This window comes from Haliotis rubra, unplaced genomic scaffold (assembly GCF_003918875.1).
Source record: "Haliotis rubra isolate DU_JTF1 unplaced genomic scaffold, ASM391887v1 Scf893, whole genome shotgun sequence".
Taxonomy (NCBI): Eukaryota; Metazoa; Mollusca; class Gastropoda; order Lepetellida; family Haliotidae; genus Haliotis; species Haliotis rubra.
In genome coordinates this window covers 50,486-63,400 of record NW_025767627.1, presented here as the reverse complement: position 1 = coordinate 63,400, position 12,915 = coordinate 50,486, and the positions used below count along the sequence as shown (strand labels likewise).

At 40.5% G+C, this 12,915-nt stretch overlaps 1 protein-coding gene across 2 annotated transcripts; it reads left to right on the top strand.

Annotated features, from left to right (window-relative positions):
- The first annotated feature begins 1,964 nt into the window (after nucleotides 1–1,964).
- LOC124263667 (zinc finger protein 62-like) lies at nucleotides 1,965–12,412 on the top strand. Of its 2 annotated transcripts, none has more exons than XM_046698323.1 (2): nucleotides 1,965–2,082; nucleotides 9,110–12,412. In XM_046698323.1, exon 2 carries the CDS (start codon nucleotides 9,965–9,967, stop codon nucleotides 12,185–12,187), a length of 2,223 nt encoding a protein of 740 aa, XP_046554279.1. In that variant the 5' UTR covers nucleotides 1,965–2,082; nucleotides 9,110–9,964; the 3' UTR covers nucleotides 12,188–12,412. The 2 variants fall into 2 exon arrangements, with proteins under 2 accessions (XP_046554279.1, XP_046554280.1); XM_046698324.1 differs by lacking the exon at nucleotides 1,965–2,082 and adding an exon at nucleotides 3,518–3,603.
- Nucleotides 12,413–12,915: the final 503 nt, after the last annotated feature.

The window sequence follows — 12,915 nt, the reverse complement described above, 5'->3', positions numbered from 1 at the left end:
GACGTTATCGGAGTGAGAGGTGTCTCATTGGTGTCCTGGCAGACGTTATCGGAGTGAGTGGTGTCTAGTAGTGGTAGCTAGTCGTGGTTCATACAATCACCAGAATCATGTCTTAAGAGCTGTGTGACCTATCGGATTGGCGGCGTATCCATGGTGACCACACTTTACGTCATTGTTGATGTTCACGTTCTGTTGTGTTTACATCTTAGATTGCAAGTAAAATGTTCGAAAAATATCAATTTCAGTTTTGTTTTCGTTTTAAGAAGAGTAAAAAAACGTAACAGTCACCATAATACGAGGAATGGGGTTTTCAAAGCGTTTACAACATGGACTATTTCCGTGCGTGCATCCATCCACCCTTGGGGGAGACGAGGAGATCGCAACGACCTCTCACGGGACAAAGCAGTAGCTGCAAAACTTCAAAGTGATCTAATAGAGCTATCGGTGCATGAATGGTGTTTTCTGATTATCTAGCTACTTCCGTGGACACATGGCTTCCACTCCGCCCCTCGGTACATGTGATTCAAGACGAGAGTAACTCCTCATCAACCTTTCAATAAACAAAGAAGCGTCTTTGTTATTTATGGCTTATTCGAGTGGCTGTGAATCTGAATGACGGGGATGAAACCCTTCCAACAAAGTAGGGCCATGTCTATGTTGGCTGTCATGCGAGACACCAGACTCGATCATCGTTGATCGGAAAAAAGGTCATGGAGAAATACCAATTATAAAACATCCTGAACTTCAAATATCTCCCAAAATTGTAATAAAGCATACTTTTCTGTTATACGGTATTTTATAAATACTATTTCACTTTCATCTTCAACAATAGTAATAAAAGCATCCTGTTCCCCAGTTATTTATAAAAAAAACTAGTTCACTTTAACATTTCTAAAATTAGCCATGACATCCACTAAAATAAATCACTTTTTCAAATGCGATAAATTGTTTTTACGTAATTTGCATATGTAAACAACCGACCCTGGGCGTGGTGTTTCTTCCCAAGAAACCTGTTTATTCACGACTGTCAAGTAACCACCACGCTTGGTGATTTTACGGGACGCTTTAATCACCCCGCGCCGTGTTTGCACCCAATCGAGTTGGTTCCACGGTGATTGAATTAATTAGGGTCAAGCGCTTCAGTTAGTACCGCGGAGCGCACCCGTCTCGCATACACGAAACGATAGGCCGTCTCGCGTACACGTTACGTCTCTGACTGTTCAAGTTAATCATTCCTTTCAGTGTGATGCTGTAAGCAAATGGATCTTATCCATACATGACACATGAACATATTATTAGTTATTTAGTTCTCAAAGGATAATGGATGTAACATGCGGCTACATACAGTATGCTAAGACAGTTGATGTAGAGCTATTGCAGATGAGGGGGTAGTGATCTGTTCATTTTATGATGGTAACTATTTTAGTATATACGCAGGGCGGATACAGGATTTTCGTTTGGGGTGCACCCCAATCCTCGGAACCCTGGGCATAAAACATGTAGTACATTAGGAACACTCTGAGCACCTCACCTCACCCCACCCCACCCCCACCCCCTGGATCCGCGCATGTATACGGGAATAAATACATTCATTTTATAAGTTAGATTCAGATGCGGTTTAGAGACATGTATGTTGTGCTATTGATGACAATATTGATGTACATAGAGACTTTTCTGGGTTTCATTTTCTTTTTATTGTTTGGTACATCGTTTCAGGGCTTGTCCTGGCCCCATCATCAGGTAGAACTAAAGAGCAGTGAGGGAAACACATCGCGGTCTACTAAAACTTTACTCAAAACTATCATCATTGTAACTGATTTCTTTACACTTGCTCAACTGCGCGAGGTCACCAGCGTTACAGATTCGCCGAACGATCAGCGCGACATGAGTAGGTAAAACCATGTTTCTGACCTTCTGAGTATTCGCACAAACACAAAGCAGACTGTAAGGGGAGGTAACGACGTGGGAGAAATTGCTACCCGCTTTCAAAATGGCGTCTGAAATGTTCACACATTTTCTGATATAAATAACTCGGTACAGCCAACTGTTTGTTGAGATTACACAGAGAAACATATTTTTCAAGTAAGTAATTAATACTTTACATTTGTAAAACAACTTAGAATGGCTTTGAAAATTACGGTAGATTGAGAACTGATCTGCTCGGGGCTCGGCCTCCATTGCTCGGCGTGTTGGTTTTGAAATATTTCCTTCCCATGGTCAGATACTCTTTCAGCGTTTAGATAACCCCTGGCGTAGTTCAGGTGAATTAATAAGAACAAACACTGTGACTAATTTATATTTCTCGTGTCAGTTAACTTGTCTAAACGAAAGCCATGTCTTCATGTCAGACGACATTGAAAAACAATAAGGGACACAACTCAACATTTGAATGCTCACAAGAACCTGCATACCAGTAAATTAGCAGGACGCTATGTTTAGAAGAACTTCGTATTTCAATGCAAATGTCATGTAAAAAATATTCTTTCATGCAATATATTTTATTCTCTGACTACATTAGTTTAACATACACAAGATTTTGTTTGATAAACAAGGTAGGGACAGGCAAGCATTTTTTTTTAAATGTTAAAGAATATTTTTCTTTGCATAGTTTGAAGGTTTGAAACCTGCAGTCTTGAAAAAAATCCACCATAATGATTTGGCACATACTAGTCCCCAAAATGCATGTGTTAACATCCTTGTTTTGACACACCATTTGCGCATGCATTCTCGTCTGTTTCAAAAAGTAACCTCCCTCAATACGTCAATTGTTTCTACAGACAACTACTTTTCCATGAACAAATTTAATCACAATTATAACAACACATTAATGAACACATATTCAAAATTACAATGCTGAAAACTGTCCCCTGAATTTTTAAAGATGACAGGAAACAGACCACAGTCAGCTCATGAAGGCGATTCTGAAACGGAATGAATCCATACAATGGCAGGATGAAACAGTTTCACCAGTTTTTATGCTTTCTACATCTCTGATGTAAAGAAGGTGAATTTCCATTTAATAATTTTATTGGACCAATGTTATTAAAGTTTTTAAACAAAGCCTTATACCTTAGTTTAACTCTCTCATGCAATATCCTCACAGCAACAGATATTGTCAGCAAGGTTAACTGCAAAACAGGAAATAACATATTGAGTTCATTATTTACAAGCAAGGAAATATTTCGTTAATTTACCTCGTTGAAGTAAATGTTGGTAAGGAAAAGAATAGGACCACTGTTTTTCGAACATGGATTACAGATACTTTATCATCATCGTACATTGGTTATAAATGACCCAGAGACATTGTTCTATCAGATTAACTGTATGATTTTCATGATCAAGGAGGAATAAAGCTTCAAAAATACTTAGCAATTTTAGCAGACTGTATTTCCACTTCCACAATGTCGTTCCAAAGAGCAGGAAATTCACGATCACGTGGTCTGTTAATCATAGTTTTGATAAATGTTAACATTTGGATGCTACTATTGTGTTTTTAGAGGGTTTAGAAGCGTAGAAGGTGATGCCTATTTTGTGGTCATCTTTGAGAGTCGCTGCGAAGTCGAGGTAGAGTTACGTCCCTTTGCCTGCCAGTCGCTAACCAAGGTGTGCAGAAATATGTACTACATTTTGGATTATAACACTATTTTAATGTAACGTGTGACAGATCTATATCAAATATGTATATATGTGTAGCTTTTCAATTAAGATTAGGTACACTATTAGGTAGATTATATCAAGTAGTAAAGTGTATCACATAATGTCTCCATTTAGTTTAATGTATTTAACAATAAGAACACCTGTTAAAATATATAACTTAATGGTAGAATCTTAGAACTGTTTGTTTTATACCTTATTTTATTCCTATTCCATAGCTCTGCACAGTACTTACAACACAGTCATTATCCCAGCTGTCAGTCATTTTCATTGTTCCCGATAGGCCAATCTGGCCACAGCTCAACTTCAATGTAAAACTATAAACTGACTTGCTGTCTATTACTTCTGAAGGATGGGACCCGTGAAGATCCGGGGTAGAATAGGTCTTCAGCAACCCATGTGCTTGCCGTAAAAAGGCGACTATCTTGTCGTAAGAGGCGACTAACGGGATCGGGTGGTCAGTTTCGCTGACTTGGTTGACACATGTCATCGGTTCCCAATTGCGCAGATCGATGCTCATGCTGTTGATCACTGGATTGTCTGGTCCAGACTCGATTATTTACAGACCGCTGCCATATAGCTGGAATATTGCTGAGTGCGGCGTAAAACTAAACTCACTCACTCACTCACTCTGATGGATGGAGACAAATATCTATAACCATGGGCATTTTATGATGTTTTGATATGTGTGATTGTGCCGACGAGCCCCCACAACCTATCAGCTTGGGTATAACCAACCTCGATAACCTCCAGGGTATACGTTACAATCACTCTCCACTATACCCTGGATGCATCCAAGGCTTGGCCCGATGATTTTATAACCTCCCTTGGCTGGCTTTTTATCCAATCAGGTGTCTACGCTGGGAAGTTGAGCGAACCAATCACAACTCACTTTCGCTTCTTAAATTATCTAACCGTTTAAACTTGGCAACACAATTGATGCAGAGGTAATCTGAAAGAGGTAGAAGGTGTTCTTTTATATATTTTTTGAAAGTTTCATATCTGTCAAATTGTCTGTATTATTTCCTCAAAAATCTGAGTGGCACTGCGAACAAACCTTCGCGACTGCAACTGCGACCGCTATCTTTGCTGACACTGGCAAGCTCGGATTAACGGCTGCTTAGCTGATTGGCTACTGTGAGAATGCAGAGCCAGCAAAGGGAGGTAATATAATTATCGGGCCAAGCCGTAGATGCATCCAGGGTATAGTGGAGAGTGATCGTTACGCATACCCTGGAGATTTTCGAGGATGAGCTATAACCAAACTTGATGTTTCACACAGACATGAAAACAGTTGATGACGATATGTTTGACGCAACCTTCTACTAGGATTTGTTAGAATCAGTGAAGCAGTGTAACAGTGTAACGAATAATACTGAGCCTAAGTTTACTTAGACTGACATGAAACAAACATTAGGCCTGACAACCCACGTTCTTTTTAATTCTGTTGAAGTACACTAGTGCTGTTATGCATATAAACCATGGTTTAAAAGTCTTATTTATTTTTTTATATCACAAGTGAATCCATATCACAAATTGGGTAAAAATGCCTTACACCGGACACCAGTGTTCACGAATGTTGTTTCAAAGTAACAGGACATTGGGTCCTGTAAGTTTCAGATGTCTGTCTGACCCATTGAAAATTCACAGGACCCATAGAATAAAATTAAACACACATTTCAGATTTAACATTTCTTATAATTGGCATTGGAATTATTAACAAACATAATATTTATAAACAGCAAACAAGTGTTACAATAACAACTTTAGTCAAAGTCATTGTGAAATATTCAGTCACACACTGGGTCCGGCGGGTTGTAGACTTCTGTCTGACCATTGGCAAATCTGCCGGATTTGTCAGAGGGTCAGACTCTATTCGTGAACACTGGGACACCTTCCGCCACATTCCATTGTGTGTCGATATATTCAGTGATATCCTTACTTATAGGTTTAGGGTTTGGGGCTAGGCTTTTAAATGAACGTATCATGTGACCTAATCCAATATGGAAGGCAGTAGAGCTGTGTATCGTTGCCTAAGTGGCGAGACGATATATCCCGATACTAATTTAATGAGGCGAGACGATATATCATGAAAGTATTGGCAAGGAACCTGCGAGACGATTATCATCACGATACAGTGATGGCGATACGATACTTATCCCGATACTTTACAATCCTAAAAACAGGACGTATATGATAGATAAAATGACCGAATCTTTATTTGTCATTCAGCAGAGCATGTGTTACATTCACACACACTTAAAAGGCTGTTCGTGTAATAAAGTTTCAGCATTTAATGCTTAAGAAAGTACAATCAAACATATTCAGTATACCTTGCTCTAGGTTTCCCTTGGAAAGTTGTGTTTCTGCACCAATGCTTGCACAGGCAATGTATGCAGTAATTTATACCAGAATCACTGCAAAAAAACTCATAAGTATGCTTTCTAAATTTTGTCTTCTCTTTCTTAACAAAGCTAAGACATCGTTCATTGTTGTTAATAAATGGTGTTATTTGTCAAACAACTAAAACATGTTTCATTTACTTAAAGACAAGTCTTTACAGTTCACAGAGATTGTTCACATGCTTTCACTGATACACTAACTCCTTTGTTCATGTAACAAAGATGGCAGACACAAACGAATTCCTTTTAGGTTCAGTTTGTTTTTAAAATTCAGAAAAATTTCAAAGAGACTCCCTTCCTATTACTTATGCAATACTCCCTACAACTTTAAGTAATATTTAAGTAGTATCGGGATATATCGTCTCTTGTGGCGATACATCGATGTATCATGGACCCTCGCGATATAAATATCCTGATATATTGCCTAAACGTGTTTTGTATCGATGCACTCGTATCGCGTAGTTGACGATGCAAACATCGATACTATCGATGAATCGTTACACCACTAGAAGGCAGATGTCCAGTGTACTGCTTGTGTAACCTGTGTCATCCCTAATGTTAAAAGTTAAATGATACTGAATACCACCTATTGAATAAATGGCATTCCTTCAAGAGTCAGAGGGTGCTCATCTCCAGGAATTTCTAAATGTTTTAAGTATTCAGCATTATGCTCAGTTACAATTTCTGGTCACAGATGTGGATAAATCATAATTCCAAATAGATTTAGGTGTTTTTTTAATTGTCAAAATATTGAGATGTTGAGAAGCAAAACAAAAGAATCACTTCCACAGGGATTGGGAAAGGCATAATGTTTTAATTTTTGTTGTTGAAATGTTTGAAGTTTACTATTGATTCAAGGGCAGTGGCCTATTCAAAATTCAGAAAATGGCTAATAATCTTGAAATGGCCCATTGTAAAAGTTCTCTATCCCAATCCCTCACTTCAATCATCTGGTACATTCCACTCTGTTTGGTATAGGGTGTACAGTTAACCCTTGGAATGTTAGATTCCCACCGGAGGCTGTCTCACCTGTGGGGATACACAGGTAATAGATATATTGAGGATCATAGCTAAGTACATTTCTTACAGCTGGCTACCCGTGCAATCTCAGTACTAACTTGCTGAACACAGGATGATCTTCATCCAGGCTCGCTAATCAGCACAAACATTGCAATTACGCAACTGTGCACAAAATCGAAGTATATGATGATAACAACCTCCAACAATTTGCAGATAACTACAAAGCTGGTAAGAATGTGCAGGTAGAATCTTGTAGCCTACAGGCTGATGCACTAGGCTGTTGTGGTTCTTGTCCCAGTACACAGGGGTTCAAAAATCCCATCGCCCGATGCCCGGGACAAGTCAGTTTTCATTTCGGGCAATCAAATAATGGTATCTTACTTAACCATGGGATACTAGATAATTTCTACTTATGGTTTCAAACTGCAAATAAACTTGGATTTAATTTCATATCTGCTCAAAATGTAGCTATAAAATTTCGCAATGATAATAAAGTAGAGTTATCTTCGTTTGCTATTTATCACTTTTCAATAAATAGTCCAGTAAACATTAACATCAAATACCATGTTGATTTCTTCTTTCATAATTACATCATCATAATTATGTCATAAAATCAGGGCAAGTGGAAAATTAGTCAGGACAAGTTACTTTCTTAAAAAATTGAACCCCTGGTACATGAGACATTGTTGCAATCAGCTGCAGTATAACAGATTGATTCCCTGACTGGTAGCTAGAGCTGTGATGATATATCGTAGTATCGATGATCGTGATACTTTTTCTGACAATAAATATATCGATACTTTTTTCCGTATCCTGATATGTATCGTTGACCTTAAAATTGTGAATTTTCACCAGAAATTTACAGTTATGTCAAAATTCACAGTTATGTCAAAATTTACACTGTTTCTTGTTATCAAAATACAATTTTTTAAAGAAAATAACTAAAGATAGCATATTGTGATATGCATCGTATCGAATTGTATCGTTCCCTGATATCTCAATACGTATCGTATCATGAAATTTCTGTATCGTCACACCTCTACTGGTAGCCACTTCAGTGCTTAAACAAATCACCCAACAATAAAAGCCCACGTTCAGATGGCTTCTCATATGAATTTTTTACGTGTTCTTTTGAAATGATATTTCACAGTTTCACTATCAGACGTGTTACTTGAAAACTGTTCTCATGTTTGTAAGTTAGCTTTTACTTCAGAGCTTGATATTTTGGGCTATAAAGAGAAATTTGTCTCTGACAGAGTGTTTGCTCTCATTATAAATTACTTGCAAAATTTCATGTCTATAAATGCAAACTCTTGGCTTCCACTCCAAATACTGTACATTTTAAGAAAAATTTAAGTGGCAGATACAAGATTGAAAAGACCAGATATGTTTCTAAAAGTCAAAATGATAAATTCTATGAAAATTGGATGATGTATCATGGTCTTGCTGACCATTAAAATGTTTACAATTATCATTTCATATTAACAATTCTCAGGCAAATTTTTATATCTATAAATAAACTCAATGTCTGCCTATATTTTTGTGCAATGGGCTCCTGCCACCCTGGGCAAGAGCTCCTATGTGTAACAGGGCTTTCTGAAATAAACAAGTTAATAAATTAATTAAGAAAAATAAAATACACAAAGACCGTAGGTAATGTGCTACATGTAGATTCACAAGTTGAAACTTCCAAGTTAACGAGAAATCTGTCCTTAACTGAATCTTAACAGAAACACAGTAATAAAACATAACACTGTTCCACAATGAATAGTAATAAAACATAACACTGTTCCACAATGAATAGGGCTGGGGTAGCCTAGTGGTTAAGGCGTTCGCTCGTCACGCCGAAGACCCGGGTTCGATCCCCTACATGGGTACAATGTGTTAAGCCCATTTCTGGTGTCCCCGCCGTGATATTGCTGGAATATTGCTAAAAGCGCCGTAAAACCAAACTCACTCACTCCACAATGAACAACACTGCCACATAACACATCTTTGGTTACAGCTTTTATTGCATATGTTTCCTTTTCCAGAAATCAGAATGGACACAAGCCCTCTGAAGCCTGAGGACTCGGAAGCAGCAGCCATCTTAATGGATGTGTCCCAGCAGTGTGAGACCTCTGTCTTCAACAACCAATCACAGGCAGCAGGCATTCTTATGAATGTAACCCATCACAGCGAAATGACCATCAGTCAGGCTGGCGGGGCAGCCATGCTGCTGGACATCGACCAGCACAGTGTAGATGTTCCGTCTGATGCAGTGCTGATGGCAGTGGATGGAAGTCAGGACCCCCAACATACCTTCATCCCATCTGATGACAACTCCAACCTGAACGCCATCGCCCCATCTGACAACACAAGCTTGCACACCATCGCCCCATCTGACAACACAAGCCTGCATACCATAACACTGTCAGACAATACAAGCTTGCACACCATCGCCCCATCTGACAATACAAGCTTGCACACCATCGCCCCATCTGAAAATACCAGCCTGCACAACATTGCCCCATCTGACATCAAAACTGAGGCCAGTACAGAGACCTACGACCTTACGGAGGCTGCACCATCCAGCATGACCCGAGCGGCAAGCAGCAGTTCCAGGTGATGTCCACAGATGGTCAGTATCATACTATCACCCTTGCAGGAGTAGAGGAGAGTATGGAAGAATCAGGAAATGTCCAGATGACGGTCCAGATCGACACACCAGGAAGAGAGACGAAACTGTGACAGTGGCAGGACTCACTGATGGATATAATCTGGAGTCTCTGGCACAGATCGCAGAAATTGTTGTCAACAGTAGCGACCGCAGCGCTAATCTTGTCAGCATCCCCGAAGACACTGCAACCATCCAGAACGTCCGCCTCATCGATGAGCAGTACATTGCCATGAAGGACAATGGAGATGGCAAGCCAGTATGTGTTAAAACAGAACCTGATGGGAGAAACCATGTGACAGTTGATCAGACCCAGACTCAGACTCAGAATCTTGTGGCGGTTGATCAGACTCACGGATCTCAGAACCTTGTGTCGCTAGCGCAGATCGCAGAGCTGGTAATAAACCAAGGATGCCTGGAGACGAGTGATGGTCTGAACCCCAACATCCATCAGTTGCAGATCGGCTCAGATGCCAACAACCAGCCCTATGTCTTATCAGGCCTTGATTCCAACATCAGTAGCGTGCAGACAGTCACATCCACACCTAGAAAAATCTCTCAGATGAGAGCGCCATCCAGAAAAAACACCACAGAATATATTGCAGTTCCATTGAAGAAGCCGTTACCAGGTTCATCTACAGCTGGTGCCAGCAACTACACTACAACCATCCTCCCGGATAGTCGCAACCCTCCACAGAAGCTTCCTCCAGAGAGGAACATCTACAGCAAAATCAAGGCTGAGAATGGAGAGTGTTACATGGTGGTGCTTCCCGACTCCGACACCCTCAATCCAACTCAGCTGCGTGATCTCCTGACCAGCTACTCAGCCAGTCACACAAAGTCTGCCCTGGGAGATCGGTCGGAATCAGCTGAGGTGACCATCAAGGTGGAACCAGAGAAGCCGATGATGTATTCAGCAGGATCCCAGACATCCAACCGTAAATATTCCAAACTTTGGCCAACTGCCAACAAATCATCAAATGTGGTTGTCACAGAAGCAGCAAGGTCATCCTGTCCAGGAGAGAGTGTTGAACGTCAGGTAACTGGCGGAGATACATCCAGCAAGGAAACGTCAGGAACAGCATCAGATTTAGTGGTTGAGGTTGTGAAGCTGGGAAACAGTACTAATGATGACTTGTTTGATAACACCGTGAAGGTGAAGATCGAGAAGCCGGATGAAGCTGCAGAAGTTGCTGGGGAGGAAGACCAAGCCAGCAGTATGATCGACAGTATTGATAACTGTGGACATGAAGTGGCCGCTGGGAACAGACGGTCGTCCAGTGAACCTCGGCCCGAGACCAGGACTGTCACGGTCCAGACTGACATCACTTCTGAATGCTACATCAATGTGACCCCCGAGGAACTCAATATCAACAGAAGGAAGCCGAGGGTGCATGCTGGCAGAAAACGCTTGTATCTCGATGACCCCAGACCTTCCACAGACTCAGCACAAGTTGTGCAAACACTAGTGTCTCCATTTTTGAAAAGAAAAAAGTTGCTTGATCTGGAAAATGCGTTTTATATCTGTGGAACATGTGAGTCAAAGTTCTCAACGGCTGATGAACTCAAGACTCACAGCAAGGAGCATAAGTTAAAGAATGTGTTCTGTCCGGCATGCAAGAGGAAATGTTCCAATGTGAAGATTCTAGCAGACCATGTGATCTCTCATACTCGCTGTAAAACTTTCAAGTGTAGTGTCTGTACCACAAAGACCGTGTTCAGATCAGCGGAGGCTTTCAAGACCCATGTCAGTGAGCATCTCAGTGTGCAGCACTTCCGATGCGGATCCTGTGGACAGAAGTTCCCTCATGTTGCCAATCTCCGGGTCCATATGAGAGTACACACTGGCGAAAAACCATTCATTTGTGATAAATGTCCCATGGCATTTTCCCAAAAGGCACCGCTTGAAGCTCATGTGAGTTCATTCCATAACAAGGAAAAGCCCTTTCAGTGCGGGGAGTGCAGTATAAATTTCGCAAGGAAAACTGACCTAAAAATCCACATGCGCATCCATACTGGCGAGCGTCCTTACAAGTGTGAGCTGTGTGGCAAGACATTCACATCTAACTCTGGTCTCACAAGCCATAAGAAGACCCACTTCCGGAGTCGGTATCACAAGTGCAGCAACTGTGAGAAGAGTTTTGACACTCCGACTCGGCTCAAACGCCATGTTGCGCTCTGGCATTCCGGGGACCGGGTCCTCAAGTGCCGTATCTGCAACAAGGAGATTGGGAACAAATCCGAGCTTCGGGCACATATGCAGCTCCACTCCAGCGAACCGTTCCCATGTGTTCGATGTGGTTATGGGACGGACAAGAAGGATTTACTGGCAAACCACATTCAAGAAAATCACCCAGAACTTGTTAGTAAAATGCCCGAGTTATTTGACTCTAATGCCCAGTTAGATCAAGAAGGCAAAACCGCAGACACTAAGGTTATTGAGATCAAGTGGTAAATATTATCATGTGACATTTATTAAATTGATTTGATGAAATAGACCTGACTGACTGCACAAAAATGGCCAAGCTTCTTTGATTTCGTCATTTACAAATTTCTAGTTAGAGTTGGTTCAAATATGATGCAAAACATATTTGTTCAGTTGAGTATTTTTTTCACTTTGACATTGGCTTGGGATGGTTGGTTTAGCCTGAAAAGTGAAATAAATGGCAGTTTGATTTAACTTGGTTTACGTGCTAAGGTAAGAAGTTATGTTTTGTTACAAAATTCTGGTGATGTTTTGGCACTGACCATTCGATATTCTGGGTAAATAGGAGGGCAAATTTAAGGGTTTATCTTAAAAAACTAACTTATCTGCACAAATGCTAGAAAATAAATAATGCTCCAAAATTTTGAAAAGAAAAAATCTTGCCAGCTAGAAAAACACTGTTGCTATGGTGATGTCCTACTGTATTGAGCTCTACAGTGAAGCACCACACCACCATGGCTTCCACTGACCAATCCCCGAAAGTGCTGATTGGCAAGTATTGGAAATTTATTACAAGATTATTAGCCCCCAAGTGGTAGCTGATGCATTTTTGTAACAAATGTCCAGTGTTTGTTTAATATGTTACAGTTTCCGAATTATGAAACATTATATATTTTTAAAAGAGCGGCTGCTGTTGTGTTAATAGTAGCATGTATTCACTTCTCTCCGAGTGTTGGGCCGGTGGGGTAGCCTAGTGG

Excerpts from the sequence above, each read along its gene's own strand:
- LOC124263667 (XM_046698323.1), top strand. The coding sequence starts at position 9,965 with ATGAAGGACAATGGAGATGGCAAGCCAGTATGTGTTAAAACAGAACCT.